At 43.3% G+C, this 27,829-nt stretch overlaps 2 protein-coding genes across 3 annotated transcripts in view; both read left to right on the top strand.

The window, feature by feature from the left end:
* The first annotated feature begins 2,130 nt into the window (after positions 1-2,130).
* LOC108033064 (kinesin-like protein KIF23) lies at positions 2,131-9,005 on the top strand. The gene is made up of 2 exons (XM_050888326.1): positions 2,131-2,318; positions 6,272-9,005. The coding sequence occupies exon 2, from the start codon at positions 6,308-6,310 to the stop codon at positions 8,327-8,329; it is 2,022 nt and encodes a 673-aa protein (XP_050744283.1). The 5' UTR covers positions 2,131-2,318; positions 6,272-6,307; the 3' UTR covers positions 8,330-9,005.
* Positions 3,175-27,829, top strand: part of LOC108033062 (integrin alpha-PS1) — a 52,595-nt gene continuing 27,940 nt past the window's right edge. For both annotated transcript variants that reach the window (XM_017107222.3, XM_017107220.3), the window contains exon 1: positions 3,175-3,840. In XM_017107222.3, the coding sequence (XP_016962711.1) occupies positions 3,629-3,840 (212 nt within the window). In that variant the 5' untranslated portion in view covers positions 3,175-3,628. The remainder of the gene's footprint in view (positions 3,841-27,829) is intronic.

Below are 27,829 nucleotides of genomic sequence, written 5' to 3'. Positions count from 1 at the left end.
ATGCGCGCGGTCCTCCTGCCCTTATCGATATTTTATCGGAATATCGATACTAGTATTTTTTAGGCATTTTCAGCTACAGTTGGTAAATCCCAATATATATATATATTTTTTTTGTAAAATAGTTTATATTTATTGAGAAATTAAGCGGGTTTTAAATGCAGGGGACTACAAAATGCTGGTATAAAAGGATATACAATATTTCTATTCATTTACAATTTAAATTACAGCAGACTTCGAGGATGTTTAATATATCCTAATGGAAGATCATGTGGATGGTATCTTTTAAGTCTTCTTCTAGTTGGTCTCCAAATTAGCATCTTTGCCAGGGAGTCTGGACGAGAGCCGAGGCGTCTGAAGTAATTTTCAGCATGCGTTTGACAAACATCCTTGGGATTTTGAGATCTCTTTCTTTATTTCTGGTTCTCATGAACCATGGGGCATTACAAATCGATCTGACAATCTTGCTTTTCGCAACTCGTAATTTGTTTAAATTCGACTTCGTTACAACCCCAGGAATCTGGCATATTTGACGTATACAGTGGGTAAAGTGTCGGGCCTGGTACACTGTCTTGTGGTACACCCGCAGAGATTGGACGTTTCGGCCACTTTTCACCATCGACAACAACACTGGATTTCCTATCCGATAAAAAGCTGCAAATGAGGAGGAAGAGCTGTGGCGTTAGGATCTTTAGCTTGCTTAGAAGGCCGTCGTGCCATACCCTATCAAAAGCTTGTCGGAATAGCTCTGGTCACACTTTCTAGTCTAAGCATCCGATCCAGTATCACTCTTTCCGTCATTTTGCCCACTGCAGGTAGTGTGATAAAGCACTCTTCCCCGTACTTGGGTAGTGACTCAGTGCTTTTGTGGAAAGAGTCTTGAGCGTTTCGTTGTCTATAAGGTCCTCGCCTGGTGCTCATTCTTTTTTGAGCTTTCCGATCTGTGTCACAACTTCTTCTAGGGTAACAGGCTTTGTGGGAAGAGCCGTTTGAAGAGGCCTGTCCAGACGCATTCGTACAAGCATTCGATTTTCCATCGGAGTTAGGTTTGACGGCTTTAATCTGTCCTCTAGATTGTCTGCAAGGATAATAGCCTTCTGCTGGCTGGAGCCACACCAACCACCATCGCGATTTCTGATAGGAGCCTTCGGGGTAACCCGTCTCTTAAATCGGTTCGAGGGCTTCCATAGAGAGTAGTTAGTCGGTGCATCCTCCCGCATTTTCCAACATTCTGTCAATTTGATCCTGCTTGTTCCTTTTCAAGACTTTTCTCAGGAGATTTGGGCCCAGAGACGCTGGAAGCTGGTCAAAATCGTTCTTTGTCCAGGGCTCACTGGGAGGAAGATACAATGAAGTGATAAAAACAGCAGAACCGCCTTTGGCAGTGTTGCTAGGATCAGAAAGTAGAGGGGCAAAAACATCGATGTATGGAGACATCGATGTTTTTCCCAAAACATCGATGAAACATCGATAGATCGATAGACATACGGTTTTAATAAAATGCGGCAGGCACACACATAAATTTTTTTGCTACCCCTTTAAAGGCCGCCATACTGTTCGAAGACTCCTGAAAGTATAAATAATTCCTTCCTGGCAGGAAGGTACATTTTAAGACCGGGACGCATATGTGTCTCATTAATGAGCATTATGTCGATTGAGTTATCAGTTGGGAAAAGACGGAGTTCTTCGCTTTTGTCAGCTATTCCTCTTTCATTGCGTAATGCGATTTTTATAGCTGCGCCTGTTATTTCCCAGAAATAAGCATCTAAATAAACATATTTTTTCTGTATTTTAAAAGTAATTTTATTTCATTTTTTATATTTATATTATATTATAATATTGTATTTTATATTTTATTTAACTGATTTCAAAAATGTATTTCTTAAAAATTTCCAAGCACAGTGTAAAAGAATTAAAATATATACCACAAATGAATACTTTTATGTGCCTACTTTTGGGCCTTAATATAACTCAACCATCAAATAGCGTATAATGAAAATTCAAAATGTAATACGATTAAGTTTCCCTTTTTCCTAGGGTATAAAGTGTAGAATAATCGCCTAACTCAAAGTGACAAATTATTGGACAGAAATCCAAATCAGTAGCTCTTGGAAAGGCAAAATGTAATGTCAGTTCGTCTCCCTCGGTCCAGTACGGAAAAATCTCATTTTCGTTTTAGACTTTTGGCCCTTCAGAGCTGTTCAAAATTAGTAGTAAATTTTATGCACGATTTTTAGAGTACAGAGCACAATAATATTTGGTTACTTTTCTAAACTAACGATAAGTTTGAGGAGCAAAAGCGGTTTACCAGCGCAGCATAAGTGAGTATTGTACGCCCACGTACAACGGGTGCACGGGGTGCTTCCAAGTGATATCAGATTGTTATATTGTAAGCCGAGAGCTACAATGCCGATTTTTATATGCTTTTGGGCCCGCGTCTTGAGCTATCACCGGGTTTTTCGGTTTTTAGCCAAGACACTTTTAATTTTACACGCGGTCAAGAACTGCGCGAAGTAAGGTTAGGTAGAGTAATTTAAATAGCGAGTTATCGAATAGTTTCCTTCGCGGCCGGCCAAGCTATCGATTGGCGCAACCAGCCAACGATTACCTTTACTCGCAGCATGTTCGCTGGTTGCTTGCAACATGTTGCAACTCGTTAATTTTTCATACCAAAATAACGGATATTTAAAAAATAGTTTTTGAATATCATTTGACTTTTTTCTTTTTCTTTGTTAAGGCAACTAATAGAAACAAAAAAAAAAGAACTGAAAAAATTAACATAAATATTTTTTTTATATATTAAAATGGTGTCAGTAATGTGCAGTAAAATAAATAAAAAATTAGAGAAATTTTACAATTTTGTGCAAACTTAAAGTTAAATTTTACCAAAAGTTGTGTTTCCAAAACCAGCTGGATTTGTAGCATAAAAATGTTTGTTTATTTGGTTTTTTATAAAAACCATTTTTTTAAATTAAAAAAATTTTATTATTTTTTAAATTTTTATTATTTTTAAAATTTTTATTTAATATTTATAAGAAGGTTAAGTGTTCATAAGTGCGGAAAATCTTTTTTGCCCTCGAATGAGTCGTAACCGTAAAATTAGAAAGCCCCGATTTTTGTGGCAGTGAGTCGAACCTGGCATCGAACCCTATATAAGATACGTACGCTCTTGCAGCGCTGTTATTGCCAGTTTCGCCCGAGCCGCCAGCGCTTCGTTACGTTGCCACGAAGGTATCTACGTCGCGTACGATCCGCCAATGCGGGGAATTCGATTAGGGAGCCACGAATCGTTATCAGAATGCCGAAAGCGTGCCGAACGCGTTTACGTAATAGTTTTGTAGTACTCTAACTCCTACCGCCGTCGGATCTATTATCATTTTTTTGCTGTGAGTGCGTGAGAAGAGAGAAATCGAATCGAAAACCAGCAGCGAGCGGCGAGGAGCGTGGAAAACACGCGGACTACCTGTTGATCCCAAGATCTCTACGTGGATTCGGTGTTTTCCTTTTTGTTTTTGCTGGTTGCCAAAGGTCGCGGGTGCAGAACCCTCGCCTCGCCGTGCCCGGTGCACGTGCAGTTGAACGCAGAATCTTTCGAATACCTGAAGTATTTGAGCAAAGCGAAACGCACATCATGGCAGAGTCCCCGTTCCGCTCCACACCGCCCGCCTTCCCCCTGCGAAGGCTGATGGTTCTGGTGCTACTACACCTGGCGACCCCCATCGCCTGCTTCAACCTGGAACAGCGACTGCCCATCGTGAAGTTCGGCCATCCCAGGTCCAATTTCGGCTACTCGGTGGCCACCCACACAATTGGCGAGGTCAATGGGCCCAACAAAACAAATTGGTAAGTGGCGCCCGAGATCGGTCTGCGCTTGGAGGATGAAAAGAACGTCCGACGGTTACGCAACTCGGAGGAGAATCATTAGCAGAGGTTCGATTAGGTAGAGCGGGCGAGTTAAGTAGTTGCGGGCGATAAGCAAAATTCCTGGGCAAAACTATTATTCGCTTGGGTGTAAAAAACTAGTTGGGCTAAAATCTGGCTAGAAAACAAATGTTTGTTAAGAAATTCACCTGAAAAAATCATTTGAGGAATTTTAAAATGCCAACAATATTTAGTTTATGATGTTAGCTAATATGAAATTGAAACGATTTGTTCATTTAAAAATATGTATTTTAAATTTAATTCATAGGAAAAGTTGTAAAATTCTATTTTTCTAAGTTTCATGCTTTATGGAGATGCAGAAATATTACAAAATAAATCAAATTACAAAATCATTTTGTGAAATTGAAACATTTATAGTAAATATTTCTTAAATATATTATTTTTCTTTTTATTTTGATTTATGTAAATGCTTTTGAGAATGTAATATTGAATTATTCAATTTTGAAAGCCTTTAAATGTGGAACTCCTTCAGCGATCTTTAATGATTATTTCAAAAATGTCTGCTTGCCTAAACTCTATTTTTCTGGGGAAGTATTTTGGGTGACCACACGTTGAGTGTCAGGTAAAGGAGAATCGCCAGCCACTTGTGTTCTCTGGGTAAAATCCGCATACGAATCCGAATTCCGAGCTCTTGGGGCATCTCCTCGGCGCGAAACAGGTTTTTATTTCGCCAAATCGATTTCTGCTTAATTGACTGGCATTGATTGTTATTAATCAGCAGCACAGACAGCAACAAATAATAATTTGCATTGCAATCGCCTTGTTGTTGGCGCGGCTTTCGGTGTTTGCTAATGCGCGAAACCCGTTTGGGATCGTGTTTTTATTGTTGGACCACCGTAAAGTGTTTGAATATTGAGTATTTCGAGAGATGATGCCAGGCTCTGAATAGTTTTCCGCCAAAACGCAGTGGATTGGAACGAGTCCAGATAGATGAAATAATCTAAATGCATTTTCCTAATGCACGACAGATGTTGCAATGCCGAGCAATCGATCGGTTTTTATATTAAAGTTCGAATTACCTACTTATAGAGCTACAGATCATCAATCTCTTAGCATTCAAAAAATTGTGGTTTTTAAAATAAAACAAGTATTCATGTAATCCATTACAAAACGTTTTCCTAAGAAGCCCCATTTGGAATAAAATCCAAATAGTTTTCGAGCAATTAATAATAAATTGATAGAAAACGTGACATTCATAGAGTGAAAATGAATCACCAATATTATTTAAAATATTTCGATTTATTTTCATGCCAAGATACGCTTCTTGGGAATTTTGGGGACTCATCGACTTTTTATTTTCCTTTTTTATTTGTTTACTTTACTGTATTTGCATAAGGATTTGCTCCGCTTGTTTTTGAAATATTTTCTGAGTTTTCGGTTGTTACATCTTTTATTTTTGCAAATATTTGTGGCCCGCTTATCGACTTTTTGCCTGGAAATTGTTTATGGGACAGATAGCGAGCGACAGATAGCCGAAGAACAGTCAAATTGTCTGTTTCCCTGCCCTTTAAATATTTTCCGTACTCGGTTTTTTATCTTTACTCAACCCCTTGCTGTTGATTTTTCCTGACTGGAGCGGATGTCGATAAATTTGCATTTATCGTGGGCTCGCGGACTCATTAAAGGTGCCATTGCCCGGGCCCAAATGTCTGCACTCCCGCAATGGCAACTTTGCCCGTAAGCCGGCCTCCTCCCTCCTCCTCACATACACTTTATATATACAATATTGGCCGAACCAAACTCGGCAGACAAAACGGAGCCAGACGGCAATGACCATAAAAATGGGCAGACAACCAATCTGGAAGATACATACAAGACGCGACTTGGATGCGCCAGTACACAGCGAAAAAGAGTGTTACAACACTCCAATCCAATCCCATTATGCATTGAAAATGGTTCGACGTTTTTTCGATCATATAAAATATATTTGAGAATTTTGTAAAAATTTTAAAATTTTAACTTTACTATTTTTTATTAAAGCTATATTTATGAAATAAAATTATTAATTCACATGAGAGAGAAAATAACATTACACACTTTTAAGTGGTTATCTCTCACCGTTTCCTTCAAAATTTAAATATGTGAAATAATCCTGAAAATATATGTATAATCATTGAAATCCAGAAACACTGGATACACTGTTTTCCCTTTTTGGGATTCCCCCAGTTAATCCCAGCCAGTTTGTATTTGCAACACTTTTAGAGCTGGCCACCTCCACGCCAGTGGGCTGTCAGTGGGTCAAAGTAATTACACTGGGTGTTGCCCCACCGCCACCACTAGACCAGCACCATAAACAGAGGCTAATCGAGGTATTCCCACCGCCTGCCCGCAGATAGATACCCTGTCCAGATTCCCCACTCCAGCCACCATGTCCCAGGGCAACAGGCGTTCGCAGAGCGTGAACCGGCCCCCGCCCTACGCCCTGCATCGCGGCATCCGCAACATCTCGGAGTGCCGCAGATGTCAGCAGATCGACCCGACCCTGCTGGATCCCCTGGACTCGCGTCGCATCCAGCAGCAGCTGGCGATGGTCTTCCTGCGGGTTCGGCCCGAAAGCGAGCCCTCGGACCACGTGGACCTGGGCCAAACGGAGGAGCAGCGGAAGCAGCGGAAGCTCATGTACAGCGAGCGCCCGTGGATGATGATCAAGCCGCCGCACACCATCCTGGTCAGCCGGTCGGCCATGCCGGCGGCCCCGGGCGCCGCCACTGGAGCTCCGGGCGTGGGCACTGGGCCGCCGAGGGCGCAGCCCAACTATGACATCGAGTTCCGGTTCCGGCGGATCTTCAGCGAGCGGGCCTCGTCGGCGCTGGTCTACAAGCACATATCGGAGCCGATCCTGCGGCAGGTCTTCCTCGGCGGCAGTGGCCTCATCCTGATCACGGGCGCCCCCGGCAGTGGGAAGACTCACTCGCTTCTCGGCTCCCGGGACTGCCAGGGCGGCGGCATCCTGCGTCGCACCTTGGAGTCCATCTTCCGTTGCACCGGCTCCGACCTGGTGGAGCGCTATCTCGTTCAGGCGAACAACCATGGCGCCGGATTCACCTGCGTCCCGGCGAGAACGGCCCAGAAATTGGCCGCCCAGGAGGATCGCATGCTACAGGGCTCCGAGCCGTCCGCGACCACGCCGAATCGTCCGGAGTGCCGTTGGCAATTGAACGGCGTGAAGATCCACACCAACCATAAGCGACGGGCCTGCTTCCTGGGCGCGATGATCGTGCAGGACGGCTGCTTCTACGATCTGCTGGACCATCGCAATGAGACCGACGGACGTCCTCCGCCGTTGAGTCTGCGGGAGGATCGCAAGGGCCGGTGCTTCGCCGTGGGCGCAAATCGCCTAGAGATCCGAGGCATCGAAGAGGCGGAGCTCATGATCAAGGCGGCCCTGCAGAAGCGGGATGCGTGGAGCGATCCGGGCGGCAGCCACCTGGTGATCAACATATATCTCGTGACCTACGACAACATCCGGCGGAGTGAGCTCCTCGAGTGCGGCCAGATTACGCTCGTGAGGCTGCTGACACCCAGCCTGACGGGCGCGGCCAACTCGCGGCGATCCGGCGGAGCCCTGAAGACGGTCTACACGGTGCGCAACTGCATCAACTGCCTGCACAGCAACCAGATAGCCGTCCTGAAGGGCAAACCGCCCAAGAAGAAGCCCCCCTCCAGGGAGTGCAGTCTCACCCAGCTGCTGCGGCACTTCTTCGATGTGCGCAACCTGGCCTGCGTCGTCTGCCTGGCCACCATCACCCAGGAGCGCGGCCAGGTGCTGGACAACATACGGGCCCTGCGGTTTGCCGAGGAGACCGTCTACATCAACGGGGACTGTTTGAATGACGGCGAGGAAGAGGAGAAGCCCAAGGACGCCGATTCGGGCCTTTTCGCCACATTCCTGGACAAGAACTTCAGACCAAATTTCCGGGCCATCCGCACGGTCCTTCCCATCGACCTGCCGCCCTATACGCAGGTCCAGTCGCTGATCGACACTCTGAAGTCCCAGATAACACGGCGCAAGCATTTGATGGTGTCCTCCAAGACGCTTAGCAAGGACTTCCTGGAACGAATGCACGGCCGACGGGACGAGATATTCGCCCTGCAGGCCACGGCCCTCAAGGAGCTGAGACGGACCATTTACGAGACCTCCAGCCTGGTGGACCAACTGGAGGTGGTCCACGAGCCGGTGAGCTATGGCAAGATCTCCGTGCAGGCCCAGCAGGCCGAAAAGCGGGCCCAGATCTCGGAGAACCTGCTTCACGGACGCAATGAGCAGTTGGAGCGCCATGTCAGTCAGTCCGAGGGCACGGAGACCGTGGAGCCAACTGGGGATGCCAGGAAGCGCAAGGCCCAAAAGGAAGAATCGGTCAAAACTCAACCTATCTGGCATCACTACTAGAAACCCATCCCAGTTCCAGTCTTATGTGATCTCATCTTAGAAAGAACCTTCATTTCGAATGTATATCTCTAAGGAATTACTGCGCACTTATGAATACTGGAGCAAATCTGATTTGTGCCAAAAGGATGAAGTGGATACTCGACCTGTCTGGCATCACTTCTCAGCACCCAACACATTCTGATCCTGTGTTCTAGTGAGATGTGACCACATCTTGGAAAGTACCTTTATTTCGAGTATATATCTCTAAGGAATTTCACTTCTATCATCTTTGAAGTCTAGAGAAATAGAGAAACTATTTACGGACCGGTGGCTTATTACAAAGGGATGAAAATGTCAAAACTCAACCTGTCACTTCTGATCCTTTGAAAGTAACTTTATGTTGAATCTAGTCTAGAAAAAAATTGAAGTATGCTATTATATGAGAGGGACTATTTATTCATACTGATCATATGTGATCTCATCTTGGAAAGCCCCTTTATTTCGAATCATGGTCTCTTGGGAATTCACTTCTATACATCAATCTGGAACAAATGCTATCAAGCCATCATCGAAGAGAGACTATCTTGAACTGGAGAATATTGTATTAATCTTGGTGTTGCACGCTTTTGATCCTTTGTATGATTTCAAGTACGTTGAAAAGTAACTAGACAACAAAAATATGTTCTTATAAAAGATAGCAGGGGTTCTTAATGTTTTTGTTGCCACGACAGCACTGACCCACTTTCCCACAGCTCGACGGATCCGAGTTCCCAATTTTTTGAATCCGGGCATTAACATTTGTTTTTATACCTCTGCCCCAGGCGAGTGTTGTGCATTCCCAATTAGGCGGAATGCATTTGTCACATTTTGTCAGGCCACGATCAAGGCTACGATCGGCAGGTGAGGGGTCCAGGGTTCACAAAAAAGAAGAAATATGAAGCGGGGCTTTAAAGCCGCCGACTGCAATCAAAAATCCATTTACACGTTCACTCGCACGATCCGTGGCTGTGGCTCCGCAGTGGATGGCCCCTTGGCCGCCGGTCATGTGCCATGTGCATTGGGCTTTTGATTTGCTGACAAGCCAACGTCATGTTCGTCATGCATTGCCCCTCGCCTGTCCGTCTCTTGGACGTGCGGATCACGCGCTTTGTGGGGTCGTCGGTATGGGAACTCCGAGCGACAACAAAACCGTCAAACCTGAACCTGAACCTGGACCTGGTACCCCAGTACTCCGGTTAAGGCTCTGGTTAAGCAGAGCGTGAGTAGATAGGGACATTAGCCTTGCCTATACTCGTAGGCATCTGGATCCCTGGAAACTCTTAAGCTAGCAACTCGAAACTAATGTATCATTACTATACCTGTGCTCCTGTTGGAGTTCCGGTTAGAGTTCTGGTTAAAGTTCTGGTTAAGCCATGCGTGAAAAGATAGAAACACTGGAAATTCGCAGAACTAAAGGTAGAATGGTAAAGGTGGATCCTGTGTACTCTCCTGACATAAAACATGATTAGGTAGTGATAATAGGGTACGATGTAAGTAAGATGTGGCCGTTCTCTGCCGCTACACGAACAGCGTACTACTAACGAAAAGGGTTCATTGTATTTTATGCTGGCAGTTGATTCATAGTGATTTTCGAGTCTAGATGAAAGGTTTTGTTTGGTGAGCTACGTGCTTTAAGTAACGAAATCACACGTTTGTAAAATCATAATAAAAATCAATAGCTCTTAACAAATTAAATGGGCTGTATATTTTACGCTTTCATGCAGTAGCTTGCTGTAGCTTAAGGAACCAAGCTGTGTTGGTTGTTGCCTTCTGTGATCCCGTTTAGCCAAAAGGTGACCCATTGTTAATGACGCACTTGGAGTCGGAAGAGGGAGAGGAAGCTGCGCTATCTTACCGGATGCGGACTCTTTCCCTAGAAGGCCGAGGCGCTGCTCATAAGCGATGCAGTCATTTTCCTGACCGATAACTGCAATGCGAAACCTTGAATTTCCAGCTCGTTTCATGCCCGCCTTTTGTTTTTATTTTATTTGCCCTCTGCGGTTGTCGCATATTTGTTTTATTATTGAGAGTGCAGTGCGCGAAAAGGTACATATGCAAATAATGTCACTCGCTTATCGCCCGCCCATCTCAATTTTTTACAGCACAGGCCCATACGTGCCGCAATTATCACCCTCGATGATGCAGTACAAATTGAGATACGGCGCAGGGACGCTCGGTGGAGGTGTACGATCGATTTCGAATACCCTTGCCGGCGATTTTATTACCCTGGCATTCAGCGCATACTCCTATGTAGGTTGATTTGCTAATGAGCCTACACGCAGCGAAATTTTAGAGTAAGAATCTCAAGCGAATTGCAGATTTGACCAAAGAAAAAGTCCGTCTCCCACATAATACATGAAATTAAAAGAACCTTTTTTTAAGAGCATCTAACTAAATTTTACTTACAATTCTTTTTTTTTTTGTTTAATCAGTATCAATAGTATAAGTAATGAATTTCTCAATAGTTAATTATGGACAAAAAAATATTATTAATCCCCCCGACAATGTATTTCTGTCTTCTCATAAATGTGGAACAACCATATCGCCTTATGCTGACTTGTAAATCTCTGGGATTCCGGGGATCTCGTAGATCGTGTATCTCGTGCAGATCTTCCTCTGGCTCTTCCACATCTCGTTCTTCGTTCCTCGTGCTTATGCCGCCACCATGTGTTCCTTGTTTGCGCCAAAATATAGAAGACAAGCACAGCCCAGAGAAAAATAAGGAACAACTTAAAAACTGTTCGGCGAAATGAGGTCAACAGACGCCGAGCAGTCGGCGGAAGAAGGGGGTTTTGGGTGGTTGGGTGGTGCTTCTGGGGTGGGTTATCCACGGGGCTGGTCGCCGGCTTATGGTTATTATTGTTGCTCTTTTCGCTGCTGGTGCGAGTGCCTATCTATGCGTCTGTATCTCCGCCAAATAGTTGGCCCAGGCCCACCAAAACGCCAAAAAACACAACAAATATAAAAAGAACCCAACCCAAAAGCCCGTTCCTCCCCTCCCCAGCCCACCAGGCCCTTTCCCCAGTTTCCCCCTCGTAAACAAATGAAGCCAAAAATGCGAAAGGCGAAAAGCGCCAAACTAACAGCCGACAGGGAAATGGCCAAAAACACTTGCTGAGGCAATGTAAGCTGGCAGACATGTGTGTATGCCATAAATACGGGCACTGGCACGCACAGTTGGGGTCATTAAAATATTGATTTCCTAGGTTAGTGTGATCTCATACTTAAATCAGATTTAATTCACCCTTACAACATTTTTAAGCAAAAGGCAGAGTCTAAAAAAAATACCCACTATTTCTTGCAAATATATATTTACAACTATTGTTGTGGCCCCTGCTGTGCACACAGAGGCCCAACAGCGATCGTGGGGCATTAAGTGCCGATTTTCCAAAGACTGCTGGGGGAGAAGAAGTAGGAGGTAGGGGCAGGTTTGTGGTGTGACTTCTGGCAGCCAAGATCCATGAGAAAAGTTCACTTGTTCACTTTTAGCTAATCGAGTGCACAGTGAAAATGCATTAAAAATCCTATCAAAGTAAGAATAAGTTTATATATTCTTGTATATTTGTTAAACATTTTTAAAATAAATTAAATTTAATTTGAAATAATATAATACTTATGTTGATATATTGCAAATAAATGTTAGAGATACTTTACAAAGCATACGTTTAAAAAGTTCCATTACTTCGCCCTACCTAATAAACAAACCATCCAGCCAATGGAACACCTTTCAAGAACTGGGATCTTACAAAATTCTTGACCCCACTGTAGACAGTAAAACCGCCTGCTCAGTGGAACGTTGAGCGGGCCATAAACATGCGTGAAAATTCAATTGATTTTCCGGGGAGCCGAGGGCAGAGTAGTTGGCATGCGTATTTATAGAAAATAGAGGAAAAACCGAGCCCGATGCCAAGGGGGGGAGGCTACGAATAGGAAAAATTGCCCATTTTGGTGTGGGAAACTAGAGGCTGCTTCGATTCGGATACGGATTCGCATAGGAAAACCGATATGGGAACTGGGAACTGGGATTGGGACTTTGCCTGGGCAGCAGCTGTCGAGTGGCGAGATACAAGGCGGCTCAGATACTCGGGTATTCAGATACATTTGCGAAAACCCAGGGACTTGCAACATAATTTCTGCCGGCGACTAATGAGACCCGAGGGTCCGCAAGTGTTGCCACAGCCTCGGCTCCATAGACCCCACTCCACGGAGCAGAAAGAGCGCGTGGGCGGCTCTTGATTTATTGCCAATTGGATGGCAGTCGCACAGAAGAATCGCGCAGAAGAGCTGCGAAGATCTCGGGCGGAGGGTCGCCGCTCTCTGGCCCCACTCGAAGTCCCAAATCCGAATCGAAATCAAGAAAGAAACCATTGCCGCGTGGGTTAGCATCAGGAAAAAATCAAACACGATGTTGGTGCAGAAAAAAAAAACACTCACGATGAGTTTGCGCATAGAAATCAAAGAGCCCACGCCCCCGGGGCCTTCGAGGAGGGAGCGAAGAATCGGCCCACTAGAAGAATCGGCCGGCAAGAAGAAGCGGCCTCCGAAGAATCGTCTCCCTGAGCCAGCGATAAATCAATAAGCCCCGAAAAATGTGGCAACCGCTTCCACTCTGCCACCGCTCGGAACTCCGACAAATTGCCCAGCCCAATGGGCAACCGCAGTCTCGTAATGACGGAGGATGGGCCTCAGATCAGTGGGTTCGGCAGAGGATCTGCGGATCGGTGGGGAACCCGAGCGACAAAAGCTGGGTAGTAACCATAAGTGTAGGAGGAAGTTAAAAAAAACAGCGGATGGTATATTAATATCCTCTTTAAAACCTTAACTCCTTACTACTACACCTTTTCCAGAAAATATCTATGGATACAATATACTTTGGTTAAAAAACAATATTTAATAGACACTAAAGATGATACATGAGTTTACAACTGAGGAATACAGTTTAGAAAACCTATATCTTTGATCAAACAATAAAATAAAAGATCAAGAGGGTCATTAGTTAAGAACTGAACAGATATTATACTATCATCTGATCAGTAATATAAGGCGCACTAAATAACATCTTCTTGGTCCAAAAACGGGTCTAATGAGAAAGGGCAATGCCAACTGGCTCAGTTCAGTTAGATGACTGGGTTGTCAATGAAAATATGCTTGGGTACATGGAGTATGGGAAAGCTAGGCCTCGACCCAGACGAGGTGGCAACCGCAGATCTGCGATCAAGTCCCGATTCCGATTCCGATGCCTATCCCGATCCCCGATCGCTTTGGTGGCTCATCTCACGCAGATTCCCCGGCCGTGGCACTAACCCTGTTCGCTTCGCAGTCACATGGGTGAGATTTATGGAGCAAATACCGTGGTTACCCCTTCCAAGGCCCCTCGATGTTTTCTGTTCGCCCCGGGGCCAAAATGAGAATTGTGCGAATGAAACTCGTTGCCGGCCAGGGAGACGGGGAAAGGGGGAGCTGAGCAAAGCGAAGCAGGCCAGACAAAGGCCGCAGATGGATCGAACCATTGCCAATACTCGTACCTGCCCCAGTCACCAAGGCACACTGCGAGAAACGCATTTGAAAAGAAAACAAATTAGGTAACAAAAATTATTTCACAATAATTTAAAGTAACATTTTATAAACTTAACTTTGACATGTTAATAACCAATATATACATGTAGCGAGTTCAAAACCAGGCCTAGTATTTTCTTGTATTAGTGGTATTTTCTGAGTCTTTATAGGATACCGTATAACTCAATTTATTCATGATATTTTTCTCTTCTAATTTTTATCAGATGATAAATTTATCTATCTTTCCTTATACTATTCCTTTATTACGAAATATGAATTTTTTTTTAACTTGTTGATTTCTTTGTGCGTGTCGAGTTCAAAACCTGCCTAGTATTTTCTGGTATTTTCTGAGTCTTTGTAGGATACCAAATAACTCAATTGATTGCTAATATTTTTCTTTAGGAATATTTATAAGGTGAAAAATGTATCATCTTTTCTTATACCACCCCTTTCAAATTTTTTTTACAAAATAGGATTTTTTAATGTCCGATTTGGGTTATTTTTTTGCGTGTGCGTTGCCAGTAAGCTGAAACTTTGTTGGGATCGCTCTCCATCTCCGCCATAAAGCCCCCTCTGGCGCCCTTGTAACCTTCCCGTCCACCTCGATCCGGTCCAAGTGGCTTCTTCCCGCTCCTCGTGGCGGATCTGCGATCGTGTTGCCCGCTGTTGCTTGTTTCTAATGAAAAGTGACGCCTTGCTGGTAACTTAAGATTTTTTCATTCGGTTTCTTTCTCCCAGCCCCAGCTTTTTTCCACTGTTTGGCTGTATTTTTTCGGGGGGTCTTTGCGTGCTGGGAGATCGCCAGGCGATCGGTTTTGTTTTTCCCCATTTTTTGGTATTTTTTTTACGGTTTTTCGGTCTTTGGCTGTAACGATTTTGGCTGGCAGTTTGTTAAACATTTTGGGCCATTCGGGGTGAACCAAATGAAGATCGTATCGAGCCTTTGGGGAGTTTGCATCTGGAGTCGCGAGGAGAGGAGCCCGAATGAAATTGATCACTTCTGGTGTTATGGCAGCTCTGCACGAGAGCGGTGACCTTCTTTGGCCGATCGGGGTCACCCTTGGCATTATTTGATCAGCTCAAACGCTTCAGCCACTTAAGGCTGCTGGCATTTGCGGCCAAATGGTCTTCACTCGTTGACGGGGTCTAATTGAGATTTTTCCTGGCCTCAACACTTCCACTTGATTGAATTCTTGTGAAGGTAATCCAAAGGCAAAGAATGAAGTCAATGTCTCGAGTTTTAATTGGGGAAAACACTTCTTATATAATAATGTTAAAAAATATTTTAAGAGCTTTTTTAAAATTTGTTTTAGTTATAATTTCTTCTCTTAGCTGACAGACCATTTGGATACCAATTTCCAAAAGCCAATCTATCCATCAGATAGATTCTTGTTTTGACACCGAAATCGATCATTTGCAGAGTTCTAAATTATTTCTTGGCATTTCCCCGGTCTTCTCACACTCTACCTCGTGTGTTTTTCACGTTTTTCCCTCGTTTTCCACCGGCTTTTCCTGCTGATGGTCTCTTTTTCTGTTGGTCCCACAAATTATGGCCTCGGCATTTTCCTGCCTTGATTGCGAGCTGCTCGCTCTTGGCACTTCGAGGCGTTTGGCTTCGCGCAATTTGGTTGCAACTGCCTCAAGTTCTCCAGCCCCCGCCGCTTTCCCGGGGTTTTCCTCATTTTTCCGGACTGCATCTCTTCACCGGTTCTTTTCACATGCTGCTGCGAGATTTTCGTGGCTCGTTTATTTATTGTGATTATTTATTTTGTTTTACTTAGTTTGCGGCTGCCTGCCACAGATGTTGGCAGTTCATCAGCTGGGAAGGGAAAAGGGGTGGTGGGCGGTGGGCGGGTGAGGAGCTACCCACACACACATGGGCTGAGGATTGATTAGATTTGTTCAGTTGAAGATTTCCCCGCTTTTCTTCAGTTGTTGTTCAACGCTGGAAAGTTCAACAAACGGCTGCCACGCCCGCTGTCGCCCACTTTTGGTACGTCTTTGTTTGTCTCCCCCTTCCCAGCCCCCTTTCCAGTCGCACACAGAAAGAAAAATGTTACAAAATATAATTTTAAATCATTTTTTGGGACATTTTTAAAGTAATAATCGAAATATGTTCTTTATTATTAAGTGCAATAATTGTTACACATTTAGGTTTTTAATTTTCTATGCCAAGCCCTTTTAAATTCTTAAATAATCAAGTTTATGATCTTAAAAATGTATAACTTATTTTTATTTTTCCATGGAAAACATTTCCTTAATTTGTATATTCCAAAAATATTTATTTTTTATGCATTTTTGAATAACAGATAATTGGGTGGAGATAATTAAGAAAAAAAAAAACGAACCACATTTCTTAGAAGATTATTGGATGGAGATTATTGAGCAATGAAACAAATCACATTCTTATGATCAGAAAAATATATATAAAAAAAGGTTTTCCTTTAAGCAATGTAAAAATTAGAAATCTCTGAAAAGTTGTAATATATGTTTTGTATTTTTTTTTAATAGTGGCAAAATAGTGTTGGTATAAGCTATATAGTTGCTGTGCAATAATTCCTTCCACTGTTTTATTTTGCTACTTCTGCCGTTTCCTTTGCACTGTAAGGGAGTTTTGGTCTTTCCCACCAGATAGATATGTCTCACATACTTTCAGCCCCAGCCTGTTCGACTTCGCAGATGCAAATCCCGCCGCCAATCGACTTGCCAAGCCCACCGCCGCCTTGGGAAACCGCGGCACGTGGGTGTTTGGTGGCATGTTTGCTTGACGAATTTTGACTTGGCTCGCAGCGACTTTTCGGTTTCAGTTTTCGCCTCTCGGTTGCTGCAACTGCGGCCCAGCTGCAACACCCAGGCCATATAGTTATAATGGGCCCGGGCTCTGGCTCTGGCGCTGGCTCGGGGCAACAACTTCGGCTTTAGCTTCAGCTTCAGCCCCAGCTCCAACTTCAACTTCAACTTCAAAGCCAACTGCAGCTCCAACTTCAACTTCTTCGACTGCGTGTGGGCGCCAAAATCGAAAACTGCGATGGCGACACAACTCTTGATAAGAATAAACGAACACACAGATACACAGCGCTGTTGACAAGCCTGCAGTGCGGCACTTTTACCAAAAGGCTACAGAACCTCGAATGGAAAGAAGTCGAGCCAGCTCTACTCTAACAATACCATTAATGTATTCTATTTATATGATATCAATGGGAAACTACCCTAACAACGGAAAATAATTACTTTCTACAGTCAGATTGATATAATATAGTTATAGGTAGTAGGTAGCTAAACAATTTTGCATTAAAAAACACTATTTAACAAATCCAGCTTTTAAAAATCAGTTTTATCATTAGTAAAATATGAACATTCTGTTTAGTTAGGAGCAATGAAATATTATAAAATCCACTCATTATAAATGTAGACTAAAAAGAATACTTATATTTGAGGTTTACTTTTTTAAGATGCTTTAAAAAGACAGAAAAGGCAGAAATGGTATAGACATTATAGGCTATATATATTGAATATATTTTCTCCTACGTACGTTATGCCTTCTACATTTCTTCCTTAAGATTATTTGTGAAATACATTTAAGATTCCCACCTTAATGCACATATCTTATTATTAATTCACAGTACTTATACATATTTTATTTCTCTGGTAACAAATCTGTACTCCCTCCTTAGTTACATTAACAATAAGTAGACTCCAGTCGCAGTTACGCGAAATGAACTTCAATTTTTAAGATACCCCTGGGGAAGAGTAGGCCAACCTCAACTCGTTCCGTCGTCGTCCGCGTTGTTGTCGCCGTGTTTTATGCACTTGGGCTCCACTTTATGAGTTGTATTACTCGCAGTCGCTCCGTAGACCTGCTTTTCCGCGGCCAGCCTTTCTGTGGCTTATTTGCTTTCCAGGTAAGTTTATCTGGCGGATTGCAGCCGTGGCACCAACTGGCGTATCTGTGTGGGTCTGCAACTCCCCATGGGTTAATTGATAAGGTTATTGTTTCCAGTTTGTTTCCCTTTTCGGAGGGCGTTTTCGAGCCCCAGCCCCCCGGCTCGGAAAATCCAGGGGGCGTTTTCGAATGGGGGCGTCGGTGCCAGAGAGCCGCAGAGCCGCAGAGCCGCAGAGCCAGAAAACTAGACTCCAGAAACCAGAAAGAGGTGCGATTAGGCCAAAGGCGTTCAGGCAGTTCGTTCAACTGACAGTTTTCTGGCAAAGTTCTCGGCTTTTTTACACTTTTCCGCTGATTGATTGCCCTGATTGATGTTTCCTGACTCGCTTGCCAGAGGAACTTTGGGCGTTACTGGAAGAGCTCCTCTTAACTCAGGGTTTTTATTGTTTTTAAAGGTTATATTTATTAAAATACCATGCTACAAAAATATGCCGAAAATGGTTATGATATTAGAGGCTTGCCCCCAAAATTCTCTCACTATCCCCTTGGAATTCACAACTCTTTCATTTAACCAAATTAAGTCGCCAAGATCCACTTTCCTCGACGGGCTGCTTGAGCGGATTCCAGAGTCATCAAATTTACGAACCGTTGACGCCAGACATCGTCAACTTCTTTGGGTATTTCTCTTTTTTTTTTGATTACTTTGACCGATGCTGGAAAATCATTCTGGCGGAAAAGCGTCTTTCTCTCGCGCTCAGCTCGTTTTTCCCCCGCTCGCCGGCTCATTTTCATTTTATATATTTTTGTGGGGCCGTAATTAAAAAGCAAATCACGTTTCGTTTTATGATTTCGTCGGGTTTTCTCGGGCTCCTCAGGCGTGGGCAGCAGTGCTGCTTTCGTCTCTTGTTCAGTGAAAGTCTCCGATTTCCCCCCTCCGATCGCTCTCACAGAGTTTTCCCATTTTTCGGGGCACTTCCGCCGGGGAAAATCTCACGGATAATTAAGTCCCGAGTGCGCGAATCGCATGCAAAGCGGGGAAAACGCACTGGAGCATGCCGAATTCGATGGGAAATTATGTCACATACTTAGAGTTCGTTTCCATGTGGCCAATTAATTGGGGGAAATTCGGGCCCGGCCATTGTCGCCGCCAAGCGGTTGCCCAATTTGCTAATGGAAAATGGGTATATGGCGAAAACTCATCAAGAGTTGTGGTCGCCAATTGCCGCTTTTGGCCAGCTGGCGTCGTTATTTCCCCTGGGACCTCCGTTCCCGGGCGAATTCCCAATTTCGGCCCAGTTTCGGTTTTAGTTTGCGATCGCTCCGCGTTTTAATGGGCCATAAACATGATCTACATCGTCCGCGATTCGAAGATACAATTTGGATGCGGTTCATTCCGTAATTTTCGGCAGCCAGAGAAAGCGATCCAAGTAACTGGCTGCTGTTTATTATTGGTAAAGCTATTTTCGTTCAGGGTCTTGGGTAAGAGAGTAATGAGAGGAAATGGGCTTGGAATGGGCCTTAAATTGGGAAACAACTTTATTATTAAAATAAGTAACTAAACTTTACCAATGCTTTATTCTTGTTTTATCTATAACGATATATTTAAGGCAGGATAATATATTAGGAAATATCATTTCTGAACTAACAAATAGTCCCATCTTGATTCTAATTCTACCTATAATAAAATATTTAAAATAAGGAATATAATTTCTATCTTCCGTTGAATTAATATTTGAATCTATTGGATTTTTTATTTAAATTTCTTAAAAGCAATAGCTTTTCAAATAAAGACTATTTAAAATAATAAGTAAATATTTTAAAAAGTATTTTGACTTCTAATTGAAATTCAAATAAATACAATAATAGTCCTCAAAATACTTTTTAAAATATTTATAATCAGTACTCATAATCATTAAATAATAAAAAAAACTTTTTTTTTAGTTTTTAAAATATTTATCAATGGTAGCTATAATATTTATAATATATTTATTATTACATTTTACTATTCGCTCTGCCAAGCCAGTAGCTTTCCATTTCTCCTGCCACCTTTTTCACTTTTCTGCTGGCTGATTCATCCGCTGGCCAATTAAGGCGCTGGCAGCGGGTGGGCGTGGCACTTGGCACGACCCAATTACTATCCACCACCCACTCGGACACCCCGCTGATTGAAAAAACAACAGCAAGCCGGGGGGGAAAGCAATTAATATTTCCCCCATTCATTTTCCGAGGCAACCAATTTTCGCATTACGCATACGCCCGGTGGTGCAGGCTAAATGTTGCTAAAACTTATTTGTTATTTGGCGCACAGAACCCGTTTGCTGCTGCTGCCTACGTAGAATTTCTGAAGTATTTTCAGTGATTTTGTGGCAGCTGCCTTTTTGGCCAGGACGCAGTTGCTGCTGCTGCTGCAGTTGCAGTAAATGCTGCTGCTGCAGCTTCCGTTTCATTGGAGTTTTCAACGCTTCGTTGACGCTGACGTTGATTGCCAAAGCCGCAGGCTAGGTCCCGATCCCTCAGATCCCTGGGCCACATCCCCGAAAGAACCCAGAGCACGGAGCCCCAGCCCATTTGCATCTCCGCACGAGTATCTTTGTGCCCGTGCAGCCCGGCAATGGCTGCAATTTGCGGCAGCCACACGAGAAATTCCAATCAAATTGCCGTCGCCTCCGAGCCGCTGTGAACCCGCTCGCCAAAGTGGCCCTGGCTAAGAGCAATTGTCTGTCATTTAGCCAGCACCTGTTGCTCCGCCGCCTTGATTGAGAACTTGTTGCCGCTGCACAGAGCAACTGCAACAGCGGCAGCAGCAGCAGCCGCAGCAGCAGCAACTGCAACTGCGGCAGCAACTGCTGCAGACGGGCGCGGCACATCAGCTGTTAGCAATTTGTTGTGATCAATTTATTAAAAGCCTCGGATCGCGTCGGCTGGGGTTGAAGGACGCGGCTGGTCCGGCCCAGAGCCCGGCCAAGATAATCACAGAGCCGGCTCATCTGCATAAATGCCCTCGCCATCGCCTGCGGACCACAGCCACCCATCCAGTTCCCGGAACTCGCAGCAATTGTGGCACCTTGCCCTGGAATTTGTCATTGTTGTGGCACTGCAAGTAGGGGCCTGCAGGGGCACTGGGAAAAATACGTGTCTAATAATAAAATAAATCTGACAAGCTTTAAAAACTAGGAAGAAGGCATTTGACTTGCAATTTTACTCAGTAAAACATGCAGACTTTCTTTAAATAAATCACTTAGACAGGCTTAGAAAAAGCCAATAAGGTGATTTTAATTAATCTATAATTTGAGGACAGTCAGTACTTACTTTCTTATCATTAGGTTTACCATTTCCCCCAATATAACAATTCCCCCTAGTTTTCTGAGTGTATAAAGCAAAAGGAAACTGAACTGATGGCCCAAACTGCATTTACATGTTCGCCAGGGTTGGGCCGAGTCCCAGACCCCAGAACTCAGAACCCGTCTGCAGGGTTCTCTCTTGAGGGAATGCGGATTGGGGATTGGGGATCGGAGATCGGAGATCGGAGATCGGGGAAGCTGGGGAGTTAAAGTGGCGGGCCACTGGGGACCTGAAAAACCTCTTCGATTCGCTACCAGCACTTTGGTTCACTGGGATTTCAGGGGTTTGTTCATGTGTACATGCTTTATTTCAGTGCTGAGTAATTTTGCTAGATATTGGCCATTTCCTGAAGAATTCAGATTTGTCTTACTCATTTCTGAATAACTTTACTCATCTCATCTGTTTTATGGCCTCTATAAGCCAACGCATTCTGGTGATATCATTAGTGACTCTGATCTTGCTTTCTGTCCTTTCATTTTGTACAAAGAAGATACGACCCGAAGATATTACTTGAGTAATTCAATTATTTTTAGAGAGTTACTGAAGACAATTACCCTCTCTAAATGGCTAAATATTGTCAGGTATTTCCCGTAGAAATCAAGTTCCTACGTGGAAATACGTCTTAAAACATGCATTTGAAGAATTTTCCTTTCACCTGCCTGAAATCGGTGGAGCATTCCTGGCACTTGTTTCGCTCGGCTGGCTCCATTTAAATCACTTTTTCGCCCATCAATGCCTTCCTTTGCCCAGGCCACTCGCATTCGCCCCATTCCTGCCGTCCCCCTTTCAGTTTCTAAGTCTGCCAGCTTCCATCGCCATCGCCCCGCTTTCCAATCTCAACTTCTCCAATTCACAGCTCGCTAATCACTTGGCCACTGTCTCAGTCACAGTCGGGGTCACCACCTCCCCAGCCGCCCTTTCCCCGGTTCCGGCGAAGAAATTAGCAAAGTGCTGGCAAATGGTGCGGAGCTGGCTCCGGGAACCGGAGAATGCGCTGCGAATGGGACACTTTGCAGATGGCCCGTCCACCGGGACGCGATGCGGATGCAAGTCATGAATGCCACCACATTCATGACCAGTGGCACAGTCTCCAGTACAGTACCCAATGCCCAGTACCCTGTGTCCAGTATCCAGTGTCCAGATCCAGGGCCAAGCAAGGGCTGTCCGCAATTGATGCCGCAGCTGCTGTTCCGCAGATCGCAGATCGCAGAGCACAGATCGCAGATCACGATGGGCTGTCCGCTCACGCTAATGAATGCTGATGATGACGAAGTGCATGCCTGCCATCCCTGCATACACAGGGAGAAAAAATAAATGGAAAATAATGTACTGCTAAGGATATATTTTAACAACTCTGCATATACAGGAAGAATAGTTGATGGAGATCGATGGGTAGATGATAGTAAACACAGTTTTTTATACCTCATTTTGGAAATTCTTAAAAATTTAAATACAAAATAAAATAATTTTAAAGTTTAAATAAAATATTTTTGGATATCAGGAAAATATTTAGTGTAGATCGATTGGTAATTGGTAGTAAAAACAATTTGTTCATCATTTTTTTTGGAAATTCTTTAAAAATGTAATACAAAAATAAAATGTATTTAGGGTTTAAATTTAATGTTAATTTAAACTTTATTTTTTATTAAACATTTTTAAGAATTTTCAAAAAAATTAGATGTTAATATAAACTTTATATATATAATATTTATAAAAGTTTAGTCGTTAAGCAACATACTTGCTTATACTTGAAATGTAAAAAGCATTTTTTATAAAATTCTGAAGATACTTAGTTAGCTAGTTCCCAAATACATTGTAATAAAGGAGCTTTATATTATGCATTTCAGTGAGGTCATGTTTAGGATTGTCAAATATTTATAAAGATATTTGTTCTTTATATCCGATTTCTTATTCATTTTTAGATAATTATGACACAAGGTGAATTATGATTATAAACATTAGATATTTGTTCTTTATATTTGATTGTTATGATATATGAGGAATTATGATTATAAATATTTATAAAGATATTTGTTCTTTATATTTGGTTGTTATTGATTGTGCCTTAAGGGCTGCTTTCTTAATATCAATTATTTTTCTCAGTGCTTGGTTGTTCGAAGTTGGGAAATGCCGGGGATATTGATGGGGAGTCAGGGGGAGAATGGGATGGGGCACGGACTTGTCCGGCTGATGTTTTTGCGTGCCGCAATTTCAATTTGTTTGGCCACTTGAGACCCTCCTGCCCCCGAAAACCGCAGCTGTCCCCCCTTTCCACCGGCTTTTCCCCGTCTGTCTTTCACTTTTGAGGCCGACTTGCGATCTGCAGAGCGACTTGAGCATTTTGCTTTATTGGATGGATGCCGACCACTTGAGTAGCCCGCCGCGGGATCCCCCGAGGACCCCTCGGGGCCCCTCCGGAGCCCCGGCACCCTGATTTTCCACCGCCTGCCTTGACAGCTTGCACTTGAACTAAAATGCCTCAAACTTGATGCTGCCGTTTCTGCGGCTCTTTTTCTCTTGTTGACAACACACAAATGGAAAGTACAAATAGAAACCGGGCACCGCTTCTGCTCCTCTGTTTTGTTTTTGTATTTGGCTAACGGACTGCTGCCCGCTCGGCTGCGTTCCAGGGGCTTAGCCTTGAAAAACACACGTATCTCGCGGATTCGACACACATATTCGATTTGGAGATGACTGTAAACGGAAATGCACCAAGCCATTTTCTCACCTCGTTTTCTCTTCCCCCTGAAGTCGTCGTTCTTGTCGCTTGACCGGCTTTTTATCCGCTTTGCTTTTTATCTGGCTGACTTGTCACTCCGTGGTTATTGCTCCCGGTGCCACCAGCCCAGCCCACCCCGGTTCCCCCTCGACGGCCTCCTCTCACCTGTCCATCAAGGCTTATCTCCCGAAGGCAGTGTGCCGGGTCCCGGAGTTATGGCTCCATTTACCTGCTGATAAATCCCGACACTCGCTTCCTCCCGCCGCAGTGAGATACAACACACAAGAAGAAAAAACGCTACTCACAAAGAATGTTGGGTAACATTAACCAATGGTTCCAATCCATTGCATAGTAAATTTAACCAACGAAATAGTTACTCTCCTAACAGCGAAGTACGCAAAACGCACCATTTTATGGTAGTTTTAGAGTTAAATATTAACCAAAGCAATTATGAAATCCATGTTACCATTGTAAAATAATTTATAAAAAATATTGTTTACAGTTAAGTAACTATCCGTTTGGCCAATTTTACCCATAAAATTATTTTGTGTGTAAAAAACTACAGAATAATCTGCATATTTCCCAAAAAGTGAATTTATTTCCATAGATTAACTTTTAAAAATGTTTAATTTCCAAATGTATCTTTGAAGTGTACCCAATATTTCGTCTAAATACACCAAACATAGTGAGATTTGAATCAGAATAAATCTCACTTTAAATATGTTTATATATTGTTACTTAGGTCTGCTTAGGCAGATCATCTTCTGTATACTGTAAGACTCAGCAAAATACTTTGCCCCTCTCAAGACCCCATTTTCTGTATCTCCCCATCTTTTTTCAATTCCAGTTTCAGTTTCGTTGGTTATTCTTGTATTTCTTCTCGCCTCTGGGCGTTGCACCTTCTTCTGCTCTGCTTTGCTCCTTCTGCTTCTCCACCATTCCAGCATTTTGACTCGTTTTTTAATATTTTCAACATGCGACTGGCATTCCTTTCATAATTTATCGACAAATTTTAAGGCGCATCCAAGGTCGTCGCACACAAAAAATCCCGAAAGCTAAGAATACGATTAGGATGGCGGGCCTGATAAGTTGAAAATTGACCGGTTTTTCATTTGGAGCTCTCGATTCCGCCCCTTTAGCCTGTCAAACGCCCCCTTTTCGTACAGATTGGTGTGTATTTTACTCTGGCTGCTCAGCCAGCTGTGCCAAAATCCACACAGAAATCAATTGCCTGACCAAGTGACCAAAATCGTTGCAGGCTACTGTTTAGTTTTCCCTTTGTCCGCGTCCAATCGAGGGGAAAATCCCTCTGGAAGGGGAAAATCCAGGCGGCGGGAGGGGTGACGCAGGCGGAAGCGTCAACATCCATTAGCCACAGGCCAATGAGCCAATTAGCCAACTGCGAGCCATTCAACCGCCACCCCCGAGATCGATGGAGAACCACTCGAAACCTGAGGCACAAAATGCAGCTCCAAGTGTGTGCGCAAAATGTGCACTGCGAAAAACCAGGAAATATCAGGAAATATAAAAACGATCTATAGAATCGTGGGGGAAGATAAATATTTATATTAGCCAAAAAAAACTTGGGAAATTAGGAATTTATGAGAATTCTTAATTTCTCACTTAAATTAAAAGATAGTCTTTTTGGATTTTGATACAAAGAAAATTCATTTAAAAAATGTAGTAGATGCTCTGAAAAATTGAGAAATTTAATTTTTATATTTAAGCAAAAGAAATGTGTTCAAAAGAAATTCGTTAGTATTCCTTATTTCATACTTAAACTAAAAGATAGATTTGCTGGATTTGGATACAAAGAAAAAACATTTTCAAAATCTAATAAATTCTCTAAAAAATTAAGCACTTCAAATGTATATTCTTAGTCTTAAAAAATATAAATAATACGAATTGGGATTGAAAATACCAGGATGTTCTTTTTAAAAGATACATATACTTTATAGGGTTTTATAACGCGATCCAATCCATCTCGTAGAACTCTCAATTACCACCGAAATCCGTATTTGGTGGCAGTTTTTCCTCCGTGTCCCTTGAGGCCGAGCTGTCATCACTTTCGCTGTCGCCCCCAGGAAAATCTGGCCAATTACCCGAGGGGCGGTGGGGGGTGGCGGGTTCCCTGGCTTTTTCGGACCTTAGATGGCCAGCTTTAATTAGCAGCCGGCGGCAATCGAATCGCTGCGAATCGCATCGAATCGGGTCGGATCGCAATGGACCGGCCGCTCGCGCAGTTATTTCATCAATGACATTTAAGGCTTCATTAAAAGTCCTGCAAACGGGCGTGACCTTATTTGGGGCGGTGGCACAGGGAGGGCGACACAGGAGGGTCGAAGGGATCCACTTATACTCGTATAAGTAAAAACCGAGCATCTCTAAGGCCGCCGCATAAATTTCATTTGATTGGACCTCGCTAACGAGCTCAGCGATGGGCACGTGAGGCGATTTATTTTCCCATTGTTTCAGTTTAAAGTTAGCTTTAAAACATAATGTTTACCATGGCCACCGAGCTCTATATATACACATTTGCTCTCTGCTCCAGTTTCCCTATCTTATCGGCTGCTTATGCTTACCTTTATCTTGACGGGAATCAGGACAATATATGACTCATCCACGTGCGTGCGTAGTTTTCGCGAATTTCATCATCCGCAAATAGAACATTCCATTCATGAAAAGCCAATATTGCTAATAGGAAATATTCTCATTAATTGTGAATGATTCACAGTCACTGGGGGTGAAAGCACACACGTATCATTCAATTTGGCCATAGGCATAATGCTTTAATCTTGTCCAAGGCCCTTTCTGTTATCTCTGACATATTCACAAATTTATACCGTAATCACCTGTTATTTTTACCTTATCTTATTATTTTAATTTATTTTTAACCCATCTGGGTGTATTTATAAATTTTACTTTACCTTAATGTTTGAATTTGACTTACTATCAATTCATTAATTATGATCAATGTTACTTTAATGAAGGGCAGTCTTTAGTTAACTGGTTTATTTTAAGTACCTAATTGATGGCTTAAGAAACACAAGAGATTTCGCGAATTCTAGAGGAAACTCTGAAACAACTGCAGAAGGGGTTCCATATACTTCCACTTTGGAACACTTTGGAATCTGTAGTATAGATTTGATGCACTATCGTGTCACGATTTTTCTACCACCTCCAAGGAGCACATTCAGCTAAGCATCTTCTGGCCATCTTCTCCTTCCAAACCGCTTCCCAACCTCTGCCCAACCCCTTCCCAACCACTTCCCAACGCCTTCCGAGCCCCTTGCCTACCCCTTGCCAACCCCTTCGCCGCCGCCTGTGGCAGCACCATTAAAAATGCAAGTTGTTCGGCCAGTTGGCTCCGATGGGCTGTTGGCCAAGGAGCTTGGCCACGTTTCGTTAGCCCGTTTCGCTTTTACTTAACATTTGAAGCCTTTGCGCCGCTAATTGGCTGAAAATACCAAAAATGGCAATGCATGACGACTCCGTTGGCAAAAGGAGCAAAGGGGATTACGTGGTGGGAATGGGGAAAGGTATGTTATGGCCATAGGAGTCGCTCTTGGGGATGGTCTTTGCCCTGGACGCAGCATTCGATAGTGGCCCTGCAAGCCGATATGCTGGTGTAACTATCATAAATTGGAAATACTAAGTATAATCTATTTACATACAATATTTTAATGAAAAGTTCTCCAAAAATATTTACCACTAGAAAATAAAGAGAATAAAGAAACACATGAAGGAGTGAATGAAAAATGATTGTATTCCCCTTTTTCCCAAGAAATCATTTCGTATCATTGGCTTTGTACAATGCTGAAATCAAATTGTTTGCTTCACTTTCCTCCCCAGGGATTATGGCTCAGTGGAAGGGGAAATAATTTTCGGAAATAAGAATATTTTGTCATTATTCAATGGAGCAATTAACCAGAATGATAAGGGCCGTCAGCGATTTCTGTGTGTATACAAAAGCCATCCCCAG

The sequence above is a fragment of the Drosophila biarmipes genome, chromosome X (genome assembly GCF_025231255.1).
Source record: "Drosophila biarmipes strain raj3 chromosome X, RU_DBia_V1.1, whole genome shotgun sequence".
NCBI lineage: Eukaryota > Metazoa > Arthropoda > Insecta > Diptera > Drosophilidae > Drosophila > Drosophila biarmipes.
The sequence above is the reverse complement of the archived record's forward strand: the minus strand, read 5'-3'. Positions and strand labels throughout refer to the sequence as shown.